Source organism: Coenobita brevimanus, chromosome 91 (genome assembly GCF_032717465.1).
Source record: "Coenobita brevimanus isolate Jiangsu-jjx chromosome 91, ASM3271746v2, whole genome shotgun sequence".
Taxonomy (NCBI): domain Eukaryota; kingdom Metazoa; phylum Arthropoda; class Malacostraca; order Decapoda; family Coenobitidae; genus Coenobita; species Coenobita brevimanus.
The window spans coordinates 36,806,006-36,833,183 of NC_137044.1; the positions used below are offsets into that span (position 1 = coordinate 36,806,006).

The following is a 27,178-nucleotide window of genomic DNA, read 5'->3' on the forward strand; positions in this document are numbered from 1 at the left end:
TGTGTGTGTGTGTGTGTGTGTGTGCAAACTAACTGTCATTATGCTACAATTGAGACACATTATAGTGGATGAGTGAGTGTGCACAGTATGCGGGTTGGTGGGTATGGATGGCTCGAAATTAATATGTTCATAGGAGAATAATGCTATTGGGGCCAGCAAGTCTACCGTTGAATAAGTCCATGCTAAAAAATAGGGCCATTTTAGAATGAATCCATATGGGCCCAAGTGAGAACATAGGTCCTATGGATAAACACTGGCTCATGGTGTTAGTAGGTTCAAGGAAGGGAAGAGATCCATGTGGAGATATTGTGCTTCCCCAGTGAGGAAATGATCAATGGTGGAAATAGATCTATGGATGGGAATAATGTTTAAGGGGGAAATAATGGTTGAAAATCGGTCTGCGGTGGGAAACAGGTTCGTGGTAGGAAATTGGTCCATGGGAAAAATAGGTCTATGAAGAAAATAGGTCCAAGGGGAAAAGGTTCGTGGAGATAACAGATCCATTGGGAAAGTGAGTAATATAAATCCAAAAGGGAAACTAAGTCCAAAGTGTAAAATTGGTCACTGGGGAAGTTTGATTAATGCAGGAAGAGGTCACTCACAAAAAAGTGGGTGGAGGATTAACTCCAATGGGATGCAGCTGGGGACAGACTTAGGTGTTTATTTCTCATGACATTTGAATAAAAGGAAAGGAAGCTTCAGCAACACTATCTCTTTCTCCTTCACCACATGAATTATGAGTCCTCCTGCTAGACAGGTATAGAACAGTGTAAAAACAAACACGAAATTTTTTTGTTTTGAGTTTTTGACCCCGTCCCCATTACTGTTGATAATGATACAGTACCACAAAGGTATACGGCAGAATAATTATGGTGATTCATAAAAGAAAAAAGATCAGGAAGCCAGGAAATGTTATATGTGGTTCATACAATTTTTGGCATTCTTATCTGTAAAACGACTTAACACAGAGTTTGTTGTTTTCATAAATGGAAACATGCAGATAACAAATACTCACCAATAATTAGAATGGAGACTGTAATAGCTGCCACAGCTAGAGGCGCGGTAAGAGGGTTTGCATCAGAAGGTACATTAAGCCACTCACAGTTGTCTCCCGTGTGAGTGCTGGGACAGGAACACTGGTAGCCAGGGTGCAAGTTGTAGCAGGACCCGCCATGCAGGCAGGGACGGAACACACACTCGTCAATGTCTTGACACACCTTGCCAGTTAGGTATTCACCAGTCCCACAGCTGTCAAGAGCGACATTGCCATTGAACAAATTTGGTACATATAGTATTTGCACTACAAATGCTATTTATTAAAATGATACCTGCGTCACACGTTTTTAAACTGAAGGAATCGGTTCACGTCAGTTTAGTACTGTAAGACATCAATTGTGGATATCAATTTTCTGATTTTTTATATTATGAGAATGAGGTGTAGAAAGTGATAAAATGAGTTGCGGTATGCGGTGCGGCAGTTCGGTGAGAGGTGAATGGGTTGTGTGAGTTATGTCTTTGTAGCATAATACCAACATGTTGATCATGAAAGCTTTCAGTAAGCCACAGTATTTAAATACACACTAATGTGTAATACATACACACTAACCACCTTATACCAGGCATTTGGGTACTTTTATTAGTGCATAAAATGCACATTTTTGTATGAAGCCACTTTATTTTACAAACAGAAACTCTTATAGCAGTCATCCACTGAATAACTGAAACATTGTTCCAACTTGCAGTCTGATTATAGCTTATATCCAAAAGCATGATAAAAAGTTTCCACCATCTGTACTAAGCTATGCTGTGTATACTGTACGTACTGTTTATCATTCCCACCCATTTAAAAAATGTGTAGAAAAAGGATTAAGAAGGTAAAGAATCAAGAGGAAAAAATCAAGATACTAGGTAATGCACCAAGCATGCCCAGTGAAAAGTTTCAAACATTCAGCAAGAGAACAAAGTGGGCATCAAATTATTTATTTAATTTCACAACGTATATATCACTTTGAACGAAAGTATGTTTTGTTGCTATGCATCTGTGGACTTCCTAAGTCAGGCTAAGGCCAGCAGACCTCTTGCAAATACTGTTGAAGAGACAGTTCTATGTGTAAACAGTGTAGTCGTGACAATGGGTAACACACACGAAGGAAACTCTCTACCTGCTCCCTGAAAGATTGTGTTAGATAAATCAACAACACTCCGTGGGTGTAACATATGAGCTCCCAGTAAAGCATTCAGTAGTAATACGGAGTCTTTAAGATCAACCTGAAATCCTGATCGTAAATCTACGAGCCCACGTCTCTCATCACTCACATCCAGCTCCTTCCTGACTGTCAAGACACTTGTGCGACAGTAAGTTTTCCCATTGAGTTTACATATTCAACAGAAATGTTAATTCAGTTTATGTCTGTGGATGCCCAACTTCCGTCTCAGTGTGAGCATCTTCTATGAGTCCTGGATGCATTCTTCGAGAAGAAAGTAGGAAATGGACATAGGATTAGTAAACTGGGAAATATACCGCCATAAATTTTCAGCATAACTAAAACATTGTGTTCAGAGGAGAATGTAAAGACACTAAATTAATATTGTAAGTGGCCACAAAAGATTGGGATGTCGGTGACCATGAACTATCTGACGGGAAATGGATAGTCCGATCTGAATGAAACAGCAAAACAATTAGCTGTTACAGTGAAAGGAGTGGACATATAATTAACTAGTAAGGAATCCGGAGTTGCCTGGATAAAGCAAGATGACCATGTATACCAGCACTGCCAGGACCCTGGGGGCCACCTCCACTGAGAAACGACCCTCAGGGTCCCATTTTACTCAGTGGACCTACTTTTCTCCTTGCACACATTTCCCAAGAAATACATTCGTCACTGACCTATTCCTACCATGCACCTTTTCATTCCATGGAATTATTTTCCCACTAATCACCAACCGCCGCCCCCCCCCTCCCCAACTTTTCCATCCCACCCAACCAACCTTCCAACCCTTCCCATCCCAACCACTCATCGTTCCAACCCTTCCGAATTGCCCACCCGCACAACCACCTGCCTATACGTTCTCCAAGAACTTATTTTCCCACTATCCACTCAGCCACATGTTCTTCATGGACCATTATCCAGCTACCAACCCAACCATTAACCCCCTTATCCTTCGTGCTTTCCCACCCACCCACCTACCTACCTACCTACCCTGCCCACCCACCAACCCACCCACCCTGCAAATCCACCTACTGTATTCCCTGTGGACCTATTTTCCCAAAATTCACCCACCCACCCATCATTGCCCACCTACTCCCTCATGATCTTATTATCTCTTTACATATCTACCCACTTACCTATTCCCAATGGCTTAATTTTTCTAATAAAACACCCACTCACCCTTTCGAGTCTTCCCACCTATGCTCTCACCCTCCCCCACCATATTCATCCATTCAACCAACCCTACCCACCCACCTCATTCACCTGCCCACCAGCACAACCCATGGTAATGGCTGTAGGAAAACTTTAAAACTCTACATCAATTCACCACATTTTCTTGATCAGTGACTTGATTACTTCTAATTTTGGCCATCAGGGTCATCATTTTAGCAACTTTAACCTGTGGCGCGTGGCATATCTCACATGAGTTAGCGCCACTAGGCTGCAGCTTGCCTCATATAAGCGGGTTTTTTAACAAGGCACCACGAAGTTTCTCGGTGGAGCAGCGTCACGTAATTTTTATGGAGTATTATCCTATGTATAACCTTTCATCTCCAACTTCAAGGTTAAGTCCAGAAACAAAGGAAGATTAGCTACTGTGAATGAAAATCACGAACATTCTGATCCATTTACTAAGCTGATAGCACATGAAGAAGGCGCAATCCTGTCCACAAAATCCGATTATCGATGTTAAAATCAGGTGCAAGGCCAACACTGCCTGACAAAGTGAGGGAAAGATTAACTAAATTACTCACAGTAGCACATCACGCTCAAGTCTAGGCTTATTGAACTAACTGGTATGTTACTCAGACTTTGACAGGAATGAGACTCGTGTAGTTACCAGTTTCCCACCAACTGGGAAATTTTCAACCACAATAACTTCGTAATTGTCGCGAATTGAGCAAATACTCGTACATTGCAACCCCTTGCCATAGACCACGGTTTAAACCACACAAAATAAATTGCCAGTAAAATGTTTGTGGTAGGTGGGGCCGCCCATTACCCACCCACTTAGTGTAGTGGTACTCTGTTTTAGGGTAGCTCTACGTCGAATGGCAAACCAAATGATTTCCTGTAAACCAGGAAAGGATTCACAACGCTGGGTGGAAACCCTATAACCAACCGACACGTGTTCCCTACGTGACAGCAAGTGGGTTGGCGGAGGGTTAGTGTCCCTTCCCGGAAAACAACTAAAAATACGAACAAGAATCCACGGACCAGGACTGACCAAAAGACTAAAATTTAAGACCGAACAAAGGACATGATACGGATGGCAACGTGGAATGTAAGGGGTGAAAATAATGAGGTGAAAGAGAGAAACATTGTCCAGGTGCTTGAGGGTGTGAAAGTGGATGTATGCCGATTAACTGAAACTAAATGGCAAGGAGAGAGTGTTAGAGAATGGGAGTATGGATGGGGTATATGTGCAGGAGTAGGTGAGAATGAGAGGGCAAAAGAAGGAGTGTGTATTGTTGTGAGTAACAGATGGAAGGAGAATATAAGAGAGCATGGATCAATTGGCTCAAGGATTGTGTGTGTAAAACTGAAAGTTGGACTACAAATGTGGGCGATTGTGTACATACAAATGTGGGCGATTGTGTGCATGTATGCGCCAATGCAAGATCGTGCAAACAGAGTGAGAGAAGAGTTCTGGACAAATGTGGAAGTGTGCATGGAAAAGTTTGAAAGGAATGAGAGTGTTTTTGATTGGTGATATGAATGGTAAAGCAGGGAATGTGAAGGTGGATAGAGTAGTTGGTAAGTGGGGTGTGCCAGGTGAGATAGATGAGAATGGCAGTGCTTTAGTGTACATTTGTGCCATTTTTTTTATGCAAGAAAGAAGGAACCAAAGGCCAGGGGTCCATGAACCATTCCTTCCAAGAAAAAAACAAAAACAATACAAAAGAGAGACAAATTCAATATCCGCTCATTTCGAGATGCCTGGACACACTGCGTTTGAAAGACTGGAGATTGTAGGAAGTAGGAAATACAGACAGAGGGAGACAGTTCCAGAGTTGACCTGTTGCATAAATGAAGGACTGGGAGTAAAGGTTAACTCTTGGATTAGGGAGTTGGACAGAAAAGGGATGAGCGTTTGTTGCCAGACGGGTGCTACGTGCCCGTTGTAGAGGTGCAGGGATGCAACCAGACAGTTCAGAGGAGCAGCGACCATTGAAGCAGCGATAGAAAAGAGAAAAAAATGCAACAGTGCAGTGAAAAGACAGAGGCTGAAAGGAGCCAGTAAGAGAAGAGAGTTGATGAAACAAAAAGCCTATGATTCCACCCTATTGAGAAGAGCTGTATGTGGGGAGCCTCCCCACACATGAGAGTTGTACTCTACACAGGAGTGAATAAAACTCGCATATAAAGTCAACAACTGTGCAGGAGTAAAGAAGATACGGAGTCAGCATAGCACACCTAATCACTTGGATGCAGATTTTACATGAGATGCAATATGATCTTTCCAACATCAAGTCGCGAGTGAATGAAACCCCAAGCATGTTCAAGGATGATGCAGGATTGAGCTGAATATTATTAACATTAGTGGGTACTCCTGTGGAAGATAGTGTCGGGTTGATAGGTTAAAAAAGTTTCAAACATTCAGCAAGAGAACAAAGTGGGCATCAAATTATTTATTTAATTTCACAACGTATATATCACTTTGAACGAAAGTCAAGTCAGACATTAGCTTTGCAATAGCCTCATCCCTTGTTTGTTGAAGTAACTGCTGAGATGGACGTTGCGGGAACCGAATGGAAAGGTGAAGGTTGGAATCATAAGCATACGAGTGGATAGGGTTAGGTGTACAGCTTAGAGGTCATTGATCGGAGGAAGAGAGTCGGTGATAGGACATAGCCCTAAGGAACACCACTGCTGATAGATCTAGGAGAAGAACGATGGCTGTCTACAACAGTGGCTATAGAAAGACCAGAAAAGAAGCTATAGATGAAGGCACAGATACAAGGATAGAAATCGTAAGATGGCAGTTTGGAAATTAAAAATTTATGCCAGACTCAACTAAAAGCCTTTGAGGTGTCAAGTGCGATGGCGAAGTTTTCACCAAAGTCCTGAAAGGAGGATGATCAGGAGTCTGAAAGGTAGGTGAGAAGATCGCCAGTGGAGCATCCCTGACGGAACCCATACTGATGATCAGAAAAAAGGTTGGGATAGGAAAGATGCTTTAAAAATTTTCTGTTAAGAATTGACCTGAAAACTTTTGAGACATAGGATGATAAAAGCAGTTGGACTATAGCTAGAGGGTTGGGAATGGTCATCCTTCTTTGGGACTGGCTGAATGAGAGCAAATTTCCAGCAAAAAAGAAAGGTAGAAGTTGACAGAAAAAGGTGAGAGTTTTCCCAGGCAGAGTAAAAGCACAGAAGCACAGTTGTTTAGGACAATAGGAGGGACTCCATCACACCTATGTGCCTTGTTAGTATTGAAGCCAGTGATAGCAGAAAATACATCAGCTGAAGAAATTTTAACGTCGCCATGAGGAAGTCAGAGAGGGGAAGCGATTGAGGAACAGCACCGGAATCGTCTAAGGTGGAATTGGAGAAGGTCTGAGCGAAGAGATCTGCTTTCTCAAATAGAAGAAATAGCTTCAGAGCCATCAGAATAGAAAAGAGCAGGGAAGAATGATGAGGTAAAGTTGTTAGAAAGGTTTTTGGCAAAGTGCCAGAAGGAGTGGGAAGAATTCGAGTTGGAGAGTTGAGAGCATTTAGTATGGATGAAATTATTTATAGCAGAGCGAAGAACAGACTTAGCACGATTCAGGGCAGAAACATAAAAAAGTTGTGATTCACAGGTGGGTTGGCCCTGGTACCTTTTATAGGCCCTCTCCTTGTTGCAGACAGCAATAGAACAAGTGTGATTAAACCAAGGCTTTCTTGCATTAGTCAAAGGATATGAGAAGGGAATGTATGCTTCCATGCCCAAAAGAAAAACCTCTGTAATGCACAATACACACTCAGACGGCTCCCAGCCATGGAAACAGTAATCATTCTAGAGAAAATCAAAGAAGAATTGCATGAGGGCCTCCCAATCCACAGCTCCAAAGTGCCACAGTTGACATTTCTTTGGAGGGTCCACAGGTCGTACCAGAGCAATAGGACAGGTCAAGGTAATTAGGTTGTGATTGGAGGAGCCCAACGGAGAGGAAAGATTAACAGTGTAAGCAGAAGGATTACTTGTCAGGATGAGGTCAACTAAGTTGGAGCTGTCTCCAAGGCGGTCAGGCATACAGGTAGGGTGCTGTACAAGCTGCTCTAGGTCATTAAGGATAGAAAAGATGTAGGTTTGTTCACCAGGTGGATCAGTGAAAGGAGAGGAGAGCCAATGGTGGTGGTGAACATAGAAATCTCCTAGAATGGAGATTTCAGAGAAAGGAGAAATGGATAGAATGTGTTCCATCGTAAAAGTAAGATAGTCGAAGAATTTTTCATAGTCAGTAGAAGCAGGAGATAAGTAAACATCGCAGATATATTTAGTCAGAGCATAACGAGACAGCCGAAGCCAGAGAGTAGAGAATTTAGAAGAACCAAGTTCAGGAACATGAGAGCAAGATAAATTGTTGTGTACTTATACACAACAGCCACCTTTGGCTTTGAAATGAGTATAGAAAAAGTAGGAGGAAACAGAAAAGGGTTTGCTGTTAGTTGCCTCAGACAGCTGAGTCTCAGACTGGAAAAGAAGGTGAGGTTTAGAGGAGGGAGGTGATTTTCGACAGAGAGAATGTTAGGGGAAAGGCCACAAATGCTGCAGTACCCTCTTCAGGCACAACATGATCCACAGGTATACATGGCGAGTGATGAGCGGGGTGGGTGGTGAACTGAATGAAAGGAAGGCAATGATTGATTTATGTGTGTCGATGAAAGGATGCAAAGATGTGTAATGGATTCTTGAACATATAGAGGTTGGGGGAGTGGACTTTCTGACCACTACTTGGTAGTGGTGAGAGTCAAGGTCCAAGTAAAATGAAGGAATAGAAGAACAGAAGGACAGGAGGAAGAAGAAGATGCAAGGAGTGTGGAAAGGTTACAAGATGATGAGAAAAAGGCAGAATATTAGAGAAAAGTGGAGGGACGAATGGGTAAATATGAATTGGAGCAGATGGGGGACGTGGAAGGTGTGTGCAAGATATTCACAGAAGAAATATCTGCAGCATGTGAGGTGGTGTGTGGGGTGATGAGAGGAAAGGGGATGCAAGGAACAGCATGGTGGAATGAAGTGGTTAGACAGGCTGTGTCACAAAAGAGCAAAGCATATAATGAATGGACGAGAAATAGGGGCATGGAAGATGTTGAGAGATGCAAGAAAGAGTTATATGTACTGTAGAAAGGAAGAAAGAGGTGAAAATATTAATAAGACAGAGTAAGAAGAGAGTGGATGGGGAATTTGGAAGGAATTTGTGTGTAAAGTGGAGGGAATATAAGAAAATGTTCTGGGAGGAGGTAAAGAGAGTTAGACAGGGTGGCAATTAAGTTAGCAGGGGAGTGAAAAATAAAAATGGTAGATTATTAATGGAGAAGGGAGAAAAAGTGAGCAGATGGAGAGAACACTTTAAGGCATTGTTGAACATAGAGAATGAAAGTAATGTGAGTATAAGTGGCTGGGAAATGGCTGGGAGAAGGAGGGAGGTGAGAAGACAGGAAGAAATCAGTAGGATGGAAGTTGTGGAAGCAATGAAGAAAGTCAAAATGGGGAAAGACCCAGGAATTGATGGAGTGTGTGGTGAAATGTTGAAGCATGGGGGAGAGATAGTAGTAGAATGGATGTGGAAGATGCGCAGATTGGCCTGGGAGGAAGGTAGAGTCCCGGAGGATTAGAAGTCAGGTATAATTATTCCCTTGTACAAAGGGAAAGGGGGTAAAGAAATGTGTGGTAATGATTAGGGCATTTGTGTTCTTAGTGTAACAGGATAAGTATACGGTAGGATACTTATTGACAGAGTTAGGGAGATAACAGAGGAATTAGTTGGAGAGGAACAGGGAAGCTTTAGGAAGGGAATAGGTTGTGTAGATCAGATATTCATTCGTAAATCTTTAGTGGAAAAGTTTCTAGAGAAGGGAAAGAAGTTGTCTGCGCCCTTCATGTATTTGGAAAAAGCATATGCCAGGGTGGATAGACAAGGATTGTGGAAAATATTAAGAATCAATGGAGTAGATGGGAAGTTTTTGAATCCCGTGAAGAGTATGTATGAGGGTGCTAAGGCTGCAGTGCATGTTGATAGTGAACTGCGTGAATTTTTCTCTTTGAAGGTTGGGTTGAAACAGGGATGTGTCATGCCTCCATGGTTGTTGAATCTATACATGGATGGGGTTAAAGAAGAGATACAAGGTAGGGCAGTGGATGTTGGATAAGCCCTAATGAGAGAGGGCAGTGTTTGGAAACTCCCCATACTGTTGTTTGCAGATGATACTGTGATGTTAAGTGAAGACGAAGGGGAGCTGCAAGGTTTGGTGGATGAGTTTGGGAGTGTAATAATCGGAATGTAAAGGTGAATATAGGGAAGAGTAAAGTTATGATATTCGAGAGAGGTGAAGTCAGTGAATGTAGAGTGAAGTTGGATGATGAGGAAATGGAAAATGTGAGTACGTTTAAGTACTTGGGTAGTGTGATGAGTAAGGATGGAAGTTTGGAGAGTGATGTGCTTGAAAACAAGGAAGAAAAGTTGCTGGTTCTTTGAAGGCAGAGATAAGAAACAGGGAAGTGAGTATGGAAGTGAAAAAGTTACTATATGACAGTACTGTATACCAACTCTAACGTATGGAATTGAAGTCTGGACGTTGTTGCAGGGACACAAGTCAAGAGTGAGAGCAGTGGAAATGAGTTATTTGAAAGGAGCCTGTGGAGTCACATGGAGAGACAGACTGACAAATGAGGATGTGAAGGAGTGCTCTGGTGTGGATGTGGATGTGATAGGAAGCGTCAGGAGAAACACACTGAGGTGGTTTGGCCATGTGGAGAGCATGGAGAGTGAGAGAATGACGAGGAGAGTGTATGTGAGTGAGGTGGAGGGGGGGGGACAGGGAGGTGGAGGCCAAGGATGAGATGGAGAGATGGAGTGAAGAGGTATATGAGAGAGGGTGGTGTGAACTGGGAGCCTGGCAGTGAAAAGGCGGGGGACAAGGCGACGTGCAGGCGATTTGTTTCTGGCCACCCTTCCGGGATTAAGGCGTCTGGCAATATATAGATAGATAGATAGATAGATAGATACATAGATAGATATAGATAATGATGAATGAAGTAGACAGGACATAACACCATCTCAAGTTCCACCTTTCAGGGGGTAATACCTCACCCTCTCTTTTGGGGGGGAAGGGGGGACCTGTTCCCACATCACCAATTTTCACATATGGATCTACTTTTCCCCATGGACCCATATTTCCCTTCCTGAAGTATCTTTCCAATGGACCTGTGTTCCCTCATGAACATATTTTTCCCATGTACTTTGCTCACCACTTCGAAATAGTAAATGTGAGACAAGTGGTAGCGAAGCAGTAGCCAACATGGAGGGGCAGGAACTATCAGCTCCCCCAGCCTTCCTCCTCCCTTAGGCCCCACGCACATGGGGCATTTTTCAGTAGCCGTTGGATACGACTTTCTAGTGGCGAGAAATAAAACGCACATGTTTCTACGGAAGCCCGCACATGAGTCAATTTTTAGTGGCAGCCGCAAAAAAATAGTGACTGGGTCCATTTTGCCCGCCACGCCACGGTGGCTTGCCACTGGTGACCGATGATGGATGCCGTTAATTCAAATAGCAGCCCACACACAGGCCACTTTGCAGTGGCACTGGCAGATGGACTGGCGTTGTTGACGGCCTATTCCCTACCCAAGGTCATGAGTCTTCCCTAGGTTCTCTCCCTAACCAAGGACATCTTCCTTTCCAAGGTTATATGCATACACAAGATCATTCCCATAAAAAAAGTCGTTCAGAACTTGAAGTTCGCGAAAATCTACAGTTTATACCAGGCAACGGTGTTAATGTGTCCTCCCCAGTGCAAGGCACAATGTATGGTATGCCAAGCGAAGCTGAACAATCTGACTGATTCATTGGTGGGCCCTTATTTGGCCCGGTCCTCCTACGGGAGGTAAATCTACACAACAACGACTGATTCATTTATATATTTTGTTTATTGGAAGCATGTTGGTGGATTTTTCCTAGCTGTGACACAGTTCTTTGATAAATCAGTGTTGCATGTTTTGTTAATATCAGTCTATTTGCCACTAGGTTTCAACATTTCCAGAAAGGCAAAACATTATGCTAATTTCTTAAATATCTGTAGAACGTATTTTTGTGTTATACAGTTTATTTCAGTTTAACATCCTTACACTTGCAAAAATACAATATCTCATTTCCTTTATGCAGTGTGGTTAATTTGCTCAAGTTTTCTCGTTAAAATTTTTGGGCAACGTGTATGAGTTCTTCTATTTTTACCTTAAGGTAGCTGCAATTAAGTCTTTCTTCTGTTGGTACACACTTTCTCATGTTTGTGTTCAGACGTGAAACTGAAGTCCTAACTGCAGTCAGCAGGTCATCAAAAGAAGCAAAGGGCATTCTAAAATAGTTAGTAAACTTCTCTGCGTGTGCTCTTAAGTCTTCATATGTGGTATAAAATTGATCCCTGATAAGCCTATGATTGTTTATCGAGTGTTCCCAGTACTTTCTTTTACGTCTTTCTTTTCCTTTTTTTGAGGAGCACAGCAATGACACATGCCGCTCTTCAACATCCATGATGGAACTGCCTGTGGGTACCACGAAAAAGTGGCCCGTACGCGGGGTTTCAAAGCATCCCTCTCCACTTTTTAGTGGCGCCATGAAAGTTGTAGCCACCATCCACTGAAAAGTGGCCCGTGTGCGGGGGGCCTTAACCTCTCCCCTCCCACACAGTGGTACCAGACATTTGAATGTCTGGCTACTGATTCATTAGTGACTGTCTCACGCATAAAGGTCCGAACTGGCAGGAAAGTGTATATGGCGAAACTTTCCTCGGGTCTACATATCTTTTATATGTGAACCTGCTTTCCAATTGAATCAATTTTTACCATGGGTCCATTTTCTGCTGGGACTTATTTTCCAAACTGAATATATATATATATATATATATATATATATATATATATATATATATATAGATAGATAGATAGATAGATAGACAGATATATATAGATAGATAGATAGATAGATATAGATATAGATAGATAGATAGATAGATAGATAGACAGATATATATAGATAGATAGATAGATAGATTTTTTTTTTTTTTTTTTTTTTGAGGGGGGCTTTTACATCATGACACAATTTTCTCCATCGACCAATTTTCCATTACAAACTTATTAGCCACCATGAACCAATTTTCCACCGCACACCTATTATCCGCAATGAATCTATTTTCCTCCACGGAACAATATTCTGTTAGGAACCTAATATCCACCATATACGTATTTTCCACCATATAACTATATTCGCTTTGACCGTATTCTCCATCCATGGACTCATTTGAACATGATGGATCTGTTTCCTAATGAACCGGTTTTCTCCCCAACAGGGATCATTAAAGCCCAGAGAGATCTTCCTTCTCCCATGGACTTATTTCACTCAGGAACCTATACTTACCTACAGGATCTGTTTCCCGTGGGCTCATTTCCCCCAAGGACCCACTCCTCATGAACCTATTAATAGAACCCAACTTTCACCATGGACCTTTTCCTCAATAGACACATTTACTCCCATCCACCCATCCACCAACCTACATATTTGCCCTCACATCCAATGTATTCTGTCACTGTAGTAGCTCAATGACTCAGTATATTTACACACACACACACACACACACACACACACACACACAGAAGACTTAATAATATAGATGTCAACAGACAACCAAGGAATAAAACTTCAAAGCAACAGTAGTAAATCAATGATGATAATAGGAAGTAGGAAACGCAGAAATAATACGAGTAGTATTGATTTTTTATCAAAATAAAAAAAAGAATTATTGACAAGTACAAGACTGAAGATATCTTAAGGCTTATGACATTAAAAAAGGAAAAAAATCAAAGAAGACATCTTGAAGTTTATGAAAATAAAAGAGAAAAATTACTAAAGGCCTTATCTTTTATAATCTTAGTAAAATAATCAACTGTTTGCCAGGATTAAATGCAAAGTACATCCTCAGATTGAAGTCGCAGTTGTTTCAAATACTTCAGATCAGGGGCGTAATTTCAATTTTCCTTGAGGGGGCCATAGGCTATTTAGAAGTCCCTCCTACTCCCACCTCCCCACATGGGGGAATGGCCAGCAAGCATTTTGAAGCCACATGCAAAACTATATTTAGAGAATTAAATCAGTAAACAAATATATACTATCTATCTATCTATCTATTGCCAGACGCCTCAATCCCGTTTGGGGTGGCCACAAACAAATCGCCTCCAAGTCGCCCTGTCCCCCGCCATTTCACTGCCCTGCTCCCAACTCACACCCCCCTCTCTCATATACCTCTCCACCCCATCCCTCCATCTCATCCTCGGCCTCCCCCTCCCTCTTCCCCCCTCCACCTCACTCACATACACTCTCTTCGTCAGTCTTTCACCCTCCATCCTCTCCACATGGCCAAACCACCTCAGTGTGTTCCTCATAACGCTTCCTATCACATCCACATCCACACCACAACGCTCCTTTATATCCTCATTCGTCAGCCTGTCTCTCCACGTGACTCCACAGGCTCCTCTTAAATAACTCATTTCCACTGCTCTCACTCTTGACTTGTGTCCTTCCAACAATGTCCAAGCTTCACTTCCGTACGTTAGAGTTGGTATCACAATACTGTCATGTAGTAACTTTTTCACTTCCATGCTCACTTCCCTGTTTCTTATCACTGCTTTCAAGGAACCAGCAACCTTTCTTCCCTGCTGTACCCTTTCAAGCACTTCACCCTCCAAACCTCCATCCTTACTCATCACACTACCCAAATACTTAAACGTACTCACATTTTCCAATTCCTCACCATCTAACCTCGCTGTACATTCACTAACTTCACCTCTCTCAAAGACCATCACTTTACTCTTCCCTACATTCACCTTTAGGTTCCGTTTCTTACACACTCTCTCAAACTCATCCACCAAGCCTTGCAGCTCCCCTTCGCCTTCCCTCAACAACACAGTATCATCTGCAAACAACAGTACAGGGAGTTTCCAAACACTATCCTCTCTCACCAGGGCCACTCCAACATCCACTACCCTGCCTTGTACCTCTTTTATTACCCCATCCATGTACAGATTGAACAACCATGGAGACATGACACATCCCTGTTTCAAACCAACTTTCAAAGAGAAAAATTCACTTAGTTCACCATCCACACGCACTGCAGCCTTCGCACCATCGTACATACTCTTCACAGCATTCAACAACTTCCCATCTACTCCATATATTCTTAACACTTTCCACAATCCTTGTCTATCCACCCTGTCATATGCTTTCTCCAAATCCATGAAAGCTGCATACAACTTCTTTCCCTTCTCTAGAAACTTTTCCACTAAAGATCTAAGAATGAATATCTGATCTACACAACCTCTTCCCTTCCTAAAGCCTCCCTGTTCTTCTCCAACTAATTTCTCTGTTCTTTCTCTAACTCTGTCTATAAGTATCCTACCATACAGTTTTCCTATTATACTAAGAAGACAAATGCCCCTATGATTACCACACACTTCTTTTTCCCCTTTTCCTTTGTACAAGGGAATAATTATACCTGACTTCCAATCCTCCGGGACTCTACCTTCCTCCCAGGCCAATCTGCACATCTTCCACATCCATTCTACTACTATCTCTCCCCCATGCTTCAGCATTTCACCACACACTCCATCAATTCCTGGGGCTTTCCCCGATTTAACTTTCTTCATTGCTTCCACAACTTTTATCCTACTGATTTCTTCCTGTCTTCTCACCTCCCTCCTTCTCCCAGCCATTCCCCAGCCACTTATACTCGCATTACTTCCATCCTCTAGGTTCAACAATTCCTTAAAGTGTTCTCTCCATCTGCTCACTTTTTCTCCCTTCTCCACTAGTAATCTACCATTTTTATCTTTCACTCCCCTGCTAACTTCACTTCCACCCTGTCTTACTCTCTTCACCTCTTTCCAGAACATTTTCTTACAGTCCCTCCACTTTACACTCAAATTCCTTCCAAATTCCTCATCCACTCTCTTCTTACTCTCTCTTACTAATCTTTTCACCTCTCTCTTCCTTTCCACATATAACTCTCTCTTCCGCCTCTCAACTTCTTCCACGCCCCTATTTCTCACCCATTCATTGTATGCTTTCTTCTTTTGTGCCACAGCCTGTTTCACCTCTTCAGTCCACCACGCTGTTCCTTGCACCCCTCTCCCCCTTCTCTTCCTTCCACACACCACATCACATGCTGCACATATTTCTTCTGTAAATATCTTACACACACCTTCCATGTCTCCCATCTGCTCCAATTCATATTTGCCCAATCGTTCCTCCACTTCTCTCTTATACTCTGCCTTTTTCTCATCCTCTTGTAACCTTTCCACTCTCCTTGCAACTACTCCTTCCTCTCGTCTTTCCCTTCTTCTATTCCTCCATCTCATTTGCATCCTAATTCTGGCCACCACCAAGTAGTGGTCAGAAAGTCCACTCCCCCAACCTCTATACACTCTTGCATCCTTTACACATCTTCGCATCCTTTCATCCACACACACATAATCAATCATTGCCTTCCTTTCATTCAGTTCACCACCCACCCTTCCCATCACTCGCCATGTATACCTGTGGATCATTTTATGCCTGAAGAGGGTATTGGCTATCACCAACCCCCTCCCAGCACAAATGTCCACTAACGCACTCCCATTCTCATCTATCTCGGCAGGCACACCCCACTCACCAACTATTCCATCCACCTTCACATTACCAACTTTACCATTCATATCACCAATCAAAAACACTCTCTCATTCCTTCCAAACTTTTCCATGCACATTTCCACATTTCTCCAGAACTCTTCTCTCACTCTTCTAGCACGATCTTGCGTTGGCGCATACACACACACAATCGCCCACATTTGTATTCCAACTTTCAACTTTACCCACACAATCCTTGACCCAACTGATCCATACTGTCTTATGCTCTTCTTCCATCTTTTACTCACAACTATACACACTCCTTCCTTTGCCCTCTCATTCACATCTACTCCTGCACATATACCCCATCCATACTCCCATTCTCTCACACTTTCTCCTCTCCATTTTGTTTCAGTTATTCCACATACATCCACTTTCGCACCCTCAAGCACCTGGACAATCTCTCTTTCACCTCATCATTCGCTCCTCTTACATTCCATGTACTCATTACCAAGTCCTTTGTCCGGTCCTGGGTCGTCATCGTTTGGTCAGTCCTTGTCCGAGGCTTCTTGTTTGTTTTTTTAGTTAGTTGTTTTCCGGGGAGGGGGCACTAACCCTCCGCCAACCCTTTTAGTCGCCTTTTACGACAAGCAGGGATATAATATATACACTGTATATAATTATTTATTAAACTAATTACTTCCTGACACACACACTAATGGATATTCTAGCACTGGCAGTATTTCAGTTTGAAGTTGAATATATAATCTAAAGTGCATGGTAAGATACATATCATTACATTATATGCTAATGAACTTGGATAATAGACCAAAGAGCAATTTAAAAATTCGTGTTGGTGAAAGCTTAAACTGACTTCATTCTCATAACCTAATGAAAAGATAATGAATATAAAATTGAGAATGCAAAGTTGTAAACTTGTAACTGAATTAAAATTGGAAAGCCTTTAGCTTACTAGCCCCAAAATATCATGAACCATATAAAGTAATGTGAAAAAGTAAGCTCTACACTAAGAGGTGGGAGAAATATAATGATGGTTTTTAAATCTGGAAGACGCTCAGGTAGGATTAGTATATAAATTTCAGAATTCATTAGAGGAAATTGAAAACTAAATTACGTATATTTATTGCATTGAATAATGAGTAAACTACTGCAGCAGTGGATATCTCCGTGATCTCTTCTTTGCAAAGTCATTTGTAGTGCCCTTTTTGGCCTACGTGCCATGGTGAATAATGCCGTATATTCTACCTATAGCAGCTTTATACTGTACCACTTCCAAGAGATTATTATAGTTACATGGCAAGATATCATACATTAATTTGACATGTGAGGTGGTGTGTGGGGAGAAGAGAAGACGAAAGGCGATGCAAGGAACAACAAGGTGGAATGAAGAGGTGAGAGAGGCTGTGGCACAAAAGAAGAGGGCATATAGTGAGTGGATGAGAAACAGGTGTGTGGAAGAAGTTGATAGACGGATGAGAGAGTTATATATAGAGAGGAAGAGAGAGATGAAAAGATTGGTATGAGTGAGTAAGAAGGGAATGGATGAGGAATTTGGAAGGAATTTGAGTGTAAAGTGAAGGGAACGTAAGAAAAGGTTCTGGAAAGAGGTAAAGAGAGTGAGACAGGGTGTCAAAGGAGTTAGTTAGGGAATGAAAGATAAAAACGGTAGATTACTAGTGGAGAAGGGAGAAAAAGTGAGGAGATAGAGGAAACACTTTAGGGTATCGTTGAACATAGAGAATGAAAGTCATGTGAGTACAAGTGGCTGGGGAATGGCTGGGAGAAGGAGGGAGGTGAGTACACAGGAAGAAATCAGTAGGATGGAAGTTGTGGAAGCAATGAAGAAAGTTAAAATGGGGAAAGCCCCAGGAATTGATGGAGTGTGTGGTGAAATGCTGAAGCATGGGGGAGAGATAGTAGTAGAATGGATATGGAAGATGTGCAGATTGGCCTGGGAGGAAGGTAAAGTCCCGGAGGATTGGAAGTCAGGTATAATTATTCCCCTGTACAAAGGAAAAAGGGAAAAAGAAGTATGTGGTAATCACAGGGGTGTTTGTCATCATAGTGTAATAGGAAATGTATATGGTAGGATATATACTGACAGAGTTAGGGAAATAATAACAGAGGAATTAGTTGTAGAAGAAAGGCTTTAGGAAGGGAAGAGTTTGTGTAGATCGGATATTCATTCTTAGCTCTTCAGTGGAAAAGTTTCTAGAGAAGGGAAAGAAGTTGTATGCGGCCTTCATGGATTTGGAGAAAGCATATGACAGGGTGGATAGACAAGGATTGTGGAAGGTATTAAGAATATATGGAGTAGATGGGAAGTTGTTGAATGCTGTGAAGAGTATGTATGAGGGTGCGAAGGCTGCAGTGCGTGCATGAATTGAGTGAATTTTTCTATTTGAAGCTTGGAATGAAATAGGATGCGTCATGTCTCCATGGTTGTTAAATCCGTATATAGAAGGGGTAATAAAAGAGATACAAGGTAGGGCAGCAGATGTTCAAGCGGCCCTAATGGGAGAGGGCAGTGTTTGAAAACTCCCTGTACTGTTGTTTGCAGATGATACTGTGATGTTAAGTGAAGACGAAGGGGAGCTGCAAGGCTTGGTGGATGAGTTTGGGAGAGTGTGTAAGAAACGGAATCTAAAGGTGAATGTAGGGAATAGTAAAGTTATGGTCTTTGAGAGAAGTGCAGTGAATGAATGAAGAGTGAGTTTCAATGAGGAGGAAATGGATAATGTGAGTGCGTTTAAGTACTTGGGTAATGTGATCAGTAAGGATGGAAGTTTGGTGGATGAAGTGCTTGAAAGGATACAACAAGGAAGAAAGGTTGCTGGTTCCTTGAAAGCAGTAATAAGAAACAGCGAAGTGAGCATGGAAGTAATAAAGTTACTACATGAAAGTATTGTGATACCAACTCTCACGTATGGTAGTGAAGCTTGGACCTTGTTGTAGGGACACAAGTCAAGAGTTAGAGCAGTGGAAATGAGTTATTTGAGAGAAGCATGTAGAGTCACATGGAGAGACAGACTGACAAATGAGGAAGTGAAGGATCGTTGTCGTGTGGATGTGGATGTGATAGGAAGCGTTATGAGAAACACACTGAGGTGGTTTGGCCATGTGGACAGGATGGAGAGTGAGAGACTGAAAAGGAGAATGTATGTGATTGAGGGGGGGAGAGGGAGAGGGAGGCCGAGGATGAGATGGAGGGATGGAGTGGAGAGGTATATGAGGGGTGGGGGAGGTGAGCTGGGAGCAGGGCAGTGAATTGAAGAGGGACAGGGCGACATGGAGGCGATTTGATTGTGGCCACTCCTTACGGGATAAGGCGTCTGGCAATAGATAGGTAGGCAGAACTGTGTTCATACGTACTTTACAAGCCCTTACAGAATGAACTCCCCACGGTGTCTGCTGTCTGACTGGCTGACCGCTGGCTTGTGATGCCTATCGTGTCCAGACCACATTACCAAGATATAAAGAAAACATTCGAACTTTTTATTCCGACGTCAAAACCACAAAATAAAACAAAACTATGCTTTCGTGTATAATTCTTTTTTTTTTTTTTTCGTAAAGCATATATGTCAGTTAAGTGTTTGTGACTTAGATTTTGTCATATAGATTTTGTAAAAAAAAAAAAATGCTTACTTGGTTCTGATGACACCCTGCCGTCCCCCCTACCGTCCACTTTTTCCTCACGGTCCCATTGTACTTCACATCCCCTCTGGATCTTTCCACCTCCCACCTTGGGAACCACCGATCTAAATGAACTCTTAAGACTCCTACCTTCAGGTACATACTTCCTAAGATGAAGAAAAACTTTTAATAATAGCCAGAATACAATAAAAAAGATTGCTCGATACTGAAGTTAACTGAACAGGGGGCTAGGAACATATTTGAACTGACATCCTTTAATTTCCCTCCTCTTTTCTACTCTGGTGGTTCTGTAGCTATTTCTTCTACTGATAAAGCAGATCTCTTCGCACAGACTTTCTCCTCCAATTCCATCTTAGACGATTCCGGTGCTGTTCCTCCATCACTTCCCACCTCTGACTTCCTCATGGCTGACATTAAAATTTCTTCAGCTGATGTATTTTCTGCCATCATGGGCTTCAACACTAACAAGGCATATGGGCCTGATGGAGTTCCTCCTGTTGTTCTCAAGAACTGTGCTTCTGTGCTTACACCCTGCTTAGGCAAACTCTTTCGCCTTTGTCTGTCAACTTGTACCTTTTCTTCTTGCTGGAAGTTTGCTCTCATTCTGCCAGTCCCAAAGAAGGGTGACCACTCCCAACCCTCCAACTATCGTCCAGTTGCTTTAACGTCCTGTATTTCAAAAGTTTTCGAGTCAATTCTCAATAGAAAAATTTTGAGGCATCTTTCCTATCACAACCTTCTTTCTGATCGTCAGTACGGGTTCCGTCAGGGACGCTCCACTGGCGATCTTCTCACCTACCTTTCAGACTCCTGATCATCCTCTTTTCGGGACTTTGGCGAAAGCTTTGCCATTGCACTTGACATCTCAAAGGCTTTTGATCGAGTCTGGCATAAATCTTTAATTTCCAAACTGCCCTCTTACGGTTTCTATCCTTCTATCTATGCCTTCATCACTAGCTTCCTTTCTGGTCGTTCTATAGCCGCTGTTGTAGACGACCATCGTTCTTCTCCTAGATCTATTAACAATGGTGTTCCTCAGGGCTCTGTCCTATCACCAACTCTCTTCTTTTTATTCATCAATGACCTTCTAAGCTGTCCATCTAACCCTATCCACTCATACGCTGATGACTCCACCCTTCACCTTTCCATTCGGTTCCTGCAACGCCCATCTCAGCAGTTACTTCAATAAACAAGGGATGAGGCTATGGCACACCTAATGTCTGACTTGGCTCGTATCTCTGACTGGGGTAAAAATAATCTTGTTGTTTTTAATGCATCTAAGACTCAGTTCTTACACCTATCAACCCGTCAAAATCTTCCACAGGTATACCCACTAATGTTTAATAATATTCAGCTTAATCCTGCATGATCCTTGAACATGCTTGGGGTTTCATTTACTCGGGACATATCTTGGAAATATCATATTACATCTCTTGTAAAATCTGCTCCCAAGAGATTGGGTGTGCTAAGCCGACTCCGTTCTTTCTTTACCCCTGCACAATTGTTGACTCTATACAGGGGTTTTATCCGCCCCTGTGTGGCGTACAACTCTCATGTGTGGGGAGGCTCCCCACATACAGCTCTTCTCAATAGGGTGGAGTCAAAGGCTTTTCGTCTCATTAACTCTCCTCCTCTTACTGACTCCCTTCAACCTCTGTCTCTTCGCCACACTGTTGCACCTTTATCTCTTTTCTGTCACTACTTTAATGATCACTGCTCCTCTGAACTGTCTGCATGCATTCCTCCACCTCTACAACGGGCGCGTAGCACCCGTCTAGCAGCAAACTCTCATCCCTTTTCTGTCCAACTCTCTAATGCAAGAGTTAACCGTTACTCCCAGTCCTTCATTTATGCAACAGGTCAGCTCTGGAACTGTCTCCCTCTGTCTGTATTTCCTGCTGCCTCTGATCTCCAGTCTTTCAAACGCAGTGTGTCCAGGCATCTCGAAATGAATGGATCTTGAATTTGGCTCTCTCTTGTATTTTGTTTTTCTCTTGGAGGGAACCCTTATCGCGGGCTCATGGCCTTTGGTTCCTTCTTCCTCGCATTAAAAAAAAATATTGTTATTATTATACACACACACACACACACACACACACACACACACACACACACACACACACACACACAAGATATATTTCACTCAAAATGTACTGAGGCTAAATACAAATTATATTTATTTTCATGATGTTAACCTTATATATTTTTTTTCATTAATTGTAGTTGATTTGGAGGCCCCCTCAGAAAGCTTGGGGGGGGCGGCAGCGTCCCTCGCTGCTCCTCCCCCCCCCCCAAATGACGCCCCTGCTTCAGATACTTACTTCAGTGTTAAGTAAAATTGGCAGCAATTGCAAATGAGTGCTGAGGGGATAAGAAATAAATGGAGCCTGGAAACTACAATGTGTAGGGACGGCAGACAATTTTTTTTTTTTTTTTACTTTCTTGCTGGAGAAAAAAACAGAAGTATGAAATATACAGGTTACTGTATTTGCTGATGAATTTCAAGTAAAGTTGCGTGTATACAGGTGTATCACACAGTATGTTCAGATCCGAGAAATGATGCGTACACATATCAAGAAACGCACATCAGAATTACAGGCAGCCTTGAAAGAAGTGCAGGGCTCACCTTCAGTTTTATTGCCCCTTTTGGTAATATGACGACTTTATCAATTTACTGAATCAGTTTCATCAGTGAGCCAACCTCTATGGACGATGGAAGTGGATTCCTGGGCGACTTTATTTACTTAAGCTAGCCTACTGCCAGACGATTACAGTGATGCCCGGACATAAAAGGTTATGGTTCGGTTCAGTTTCCAATGTACAACAAGCACAGTGAGAAGAGAAAGCAAAACCAAAAATTATGGAACAAGCTTCTTCCGTGTGATTCACACACACAAAAAAGTTACATTAATGATTCTAGAAAGTTACCAAGTGTTGACTGTTGTGTCTGATGCTTATTTTGTTCATGAATAACAACAAAAATCTTACACCAGATGCTACACAGCCAAGAATTTAAGTTGAATTTGGAGGTAAGCGATCAAGAGAGCTGTATATTGAAGTTAAAAAGCAAGTAATTAAGAAAGCTTTATTGATAATGGAAATATTTTTGATTCAGTTGACACTGCATCAGTGATAACAAGTCCCAGGGAGACTATATTCCACTTCGTTACAAACTGTAAACCTGTCTGTAAAGGTACAGAGATATAAAGGACTGGAAGATGCAAGTAATCGAAAATTCGTCATAACTCAGCCAACTCGGATTTTTTCATAATTTCGAAAAGATAGGCATCAACCTCTTGTTTGGTCCTACACTCATACAAAATATGAGAAAATTCCAGCAAATGGTTTCTGAGATACAGCGTGGAACGGACGAATGGACTAACAGATGGACGGAAATTACCTAACCTACGGTTCCACCTCGTGAGAAAGGAAGTGGTATAACAATAATACTGAAGTCATGTGTAGGAAGTCTTCTGTAATGGTACTAGATATGATCATCCACCCACAAAAGTTGCGTGAATAGTCAGATGATACTAATAAAAAGAGAAACAATTTTGGCAAATTTGTTCTAGTACAAGATTTTCTTAAAATTTGATTGAAATGATCAAGGCAATAATATATCAATAAATAGACAGAAACCGAACAAATATCAGTTATCTGACTGCAACATTCCTTTCACTAAATCTAAGGATCAAAATCAAGAAAAACTGAGGAAAACAGAGTCCGAAAGTGTTTTTCAATATGTATGAATATGATGAAAATAGCAGTTCAACAGATATTAAGCTCCTTGATCCCCACAACAGTAAGAAGTCCTAGCATAGTCTGAGGAATATAGGTAGGCCAGACAGTTCAGAGGCTGAAAAACTCGAGTGAGGAAAAGAAATTGGATGGAGATTTTGTGGCAGACCGCGACATATAAAAGGATACTGCTGTGTAAAAAGAAAGAAAAAAAGAGTAATCAGTGTATTGTGTCCCTTTTATAAAGCCGAAAACTGGAGTTGAACAATATTTTTGCAACAAATTCAGAGAAAACAAGAAAGTTCTAAAAAAAAAAAAAAAAAAAACATAGCCTTCGCGAAGGTAAAATCCAACTATCCATCATTCAAACCAGTTCTCTCACGTAAGCAAAGTAGGGGACTGTGAGTAGATTACACAGTCGAGTCATTTAAGGCAAGGGACTGGGTGTGTCGAGCATTATCGGCCTTTGGTTGAACCCACATAACTTTAATGTGGCAGTACTAGCCAAATACAACTTCACACTACTAGCTCTGAGTAAATGAAGGCTGACCACATGAACATGATGCTTTCCGTACACAGAAGATATCCATATTTTGGCTGGTAATGGGGAGCTGCCATAATTCATTTTTCTTTGAAAATAATAAATATTGTTTATACACTGTTTTTCATTGGTTTATGTTGTTGTCAGAAGGTAATAAATGTGAATGTTTTAAGGCACTGGGTTTACGAGTTGCTTTTGTACTGGTAGTGCATGTGTGTTGAGGAAATGTAATGCATGCAGTTCATCTGAACTACGAAAACTGTATATACAGTATAAGAATTTTAGGATTTCCCTCTGAGAAGAGTGATTGGTGTGTTTCAGATTCATGTTTGCTGGAGTAAAGAGTATGATAGTCGAATTGCTCGGTTAGACAGTCATTCTTTTCCTCCGTAATTCATTGTGTAAGGGCTTGACTGTTGCCTATTGATTAGGGTGGGCCAAAATGTTTTCAATTCAACGAAACATGGATATTTTGATGCCCGAAACACCATATTCAAATATTATAACCGTATTATTGAAAATTGGCCACGGTTCCTCCAGCAACCGTATTACATGCTTGCACCGAATGAGCGCAGTAATAGTTTAGTAATAATACGAACTTTGGCAGCTTTGACAGTAACGATACTGATTTTGATGGCTTTGTTACCCGTTACACAAACAAGCTGTGCTTGTCAGTTGTTAGTTTTAACTTTTTGCATTCATTTATAACCTGTGTTGGGATGATGACTACCTGCAGCATGAGGGAAAAGGTCAAAGATACCGTATTTGGTTTACCTTGTAGTGTTCCAGTACATCAGCTACCTGGATGCAAATATGTCATTAGAGTATACTTGGAACACATAATGACAGATCCATTATCAAGCAAGCAAATTCATGGTGAAACTATTGCTGACCAAGCAGTAGAAATATATGGGAAGATATCGATTCCTGTAATTGACTACATGAGCATTGTCATCCCTGTGAAACGCATGATGACAAAAGCTCAGGAGGTAAGAAAATATTTTGCAAACAAGAGGACTTCAAGCACCTACTTGGACAAATTGGCCAGCTTTGATGTACTATTTGACATCTGCTGCTGTAAATGCTACAAAAATGATGATGCTCGAGAGAGGTCTGAGTGTCACTGTGTTAGGGTTTGCAAGATAACTCCTGAAGAATGACCTTTTGGGTGAGCCAAAACTGTTGTAGGAAAATGTACATTGGCAAAGTAGGCAAGCAAAAGACAGCAAAAAATGAACTCACCGCAAAAAGACAAATGAAAAGAAAGTTTCATGAAAAGTCAGTTCAGGAAGCCATGCATGATGAAGAAGATGCAGGAACAGCATGTAGGAATGATACTGATGATACTAGTTATTGTGTATCAGATGATCAATATGATGATGGTACTGAAGAAGAAGAGAGGCAAGCAGGGTCAGAACAGATTGGCATAGCCTAAACTATGTCGTGTATCAGACTGATGCCAAATGAGCAAGAGATATATGCTCCATAGTGAATGCTGCTCTGATGGACATGGGTATTCATGCTGAGGAAAACAAACTTGATTCTAGCAAACTTTGGCGTCAAAGAAGATACTGGAGGGATACTGTCGTTCAACAGCATCAAAGCACCATGACAAATGTAGTTTGTCTGAGTGTTGATGATAAAATTGACAAGACTGAGTAAAACCCCTCATGGTGAGAGCGTCATCATCAAGACGACCACTACTCTGTAATTGGCTTCCCTGATGCTGCTTACATAGATCATGTCTCCCTTGAAAGTGGAAAAGCAGTGGATATCGCCAAGGTGATCATGTCGGTTGTCCATGAGACCAATTCAGCAGAATCACTGCAAGCTATTGTTTGCGATGGCACATTGGCAAGAAGAAATGGGTGATTCGTGTGCTGGAAACCCAGCTGGGGAGACCATTACAATGGCCTCTCTTTGTTACTTCTCATGAAAGTAGTTTTCAGACGGTATTTTGAAGCCACTGACGGTGCAACGACGGGTCCAACTGGCTCCAGAGGGGAAATGGGTAGATCCCTTGAGTTCAGTCCAAAGGATCTGACAATTGTATGAACGGGTGTGTGGAAAAACATGCACTCAACCAGTTGAAGCTGGGAAGGATCTCAACAATGATCAGCGATACTTGCTCCACACATGTCTGGCAGTGCAAGTCGGAGGAGCTGAAGATGTATTTTTGAAACCATCTGCGTGACCAGGGCCACTGAACCATGCCAGATGGCTAACTAAAGCCGGCCATACATTGCAGCTCTACATGTCGTCAAAAGAGCCATCTCCAGTATTGAAACGCACCAGCTTGGTTCAAAGTGAGAGTGAACAGTTCGTGTTAGGATGGCACCAAGAATTTCTTCCATATGGTGGACATATCGCGAGTATTGCCACCAGATTCCAAGCGATTGGGTGTGCTAAGCCGACTCCATTCCTTCTTTGCCCCTGCACAATTGTTCACTCTATACAGGGGTTTTATCCCCCCCTGTGTGGAGTACAACTCTCATGTGTGGGGAGGCTCCCCACATACAGCTCTTCTCAATAGGGTGGAGTCAAAGGCTTTTCGTCTCATTAACTCTCCCCCTTTGACTGACTCCCTTCAACCTCTGTCTCTTCGCCGCAGTGTTGCATCTTTATCTCTTTTCTATCGCTACTTCAATGGTCACTGTTCCTCTGAACTGTCTGCATGCATTCCTCCACTTCTACAACGGGCGCGTAGCACCCGTCTAGCAGCAAACTCTCATCCCTTTTCTGTCCAACTCTCTAAAGCAAGAGTTAACCGTTACTCCCAGTCCTTTTATTCATTTAACAGGTCAACTCTGGAATTGTCTCCCTCTGTCTGTATTTCCTGCTTCCTATGATCTCCAGTCTTTAAAACGCAGTGTGTCCAGGCATCGCGAAATGAATGGATCTTGAATTTGGCTCTCTCTTGTATTTTGTTTTTCTCTTGGAAGGAACAGTTTTGCGGGCTCATTGCCTTTGGTTCCTTCTTCCTCACATTAAAAAAAAAAAAAAAAGATGATCAGGGTATTGTTCGCCCAATACTCAGCAATAACAGTTACTTCTGTCAGCTGTTGCTAGTGAAGATCCACACGTACGTTGCATGGCTGTTGCACTCATTCAGTGAGCGCAGGAAAACGACAGCGACTATGTCAGAGTGTTTGACG

General features: G+C 42.0%; 1 protein-coding gene across 1 annotated transcript in view; it reads right to left on the minus strand.

Annotated features, from left to right (window-relative positions):
• The window catches only part of LOC145411964 (putative neural-cadherin 2), a 452,962-nt gene that overhangs the window by 32,770 nt on the left and 393,014 nt on the right, over window positions 1-27,178 (minus strand). Inside the window, exon 26 of the mRNA XM_080281935.1 lies at window positions 1,016-1,248. Coding sequence (XP_080138061.1) covers window positions 1,016-1,248 — 233 coding nt within the window. The remainder of the gene's footprint in view (window positions 1-1,015; window positions 1,249-27,178) is intronic.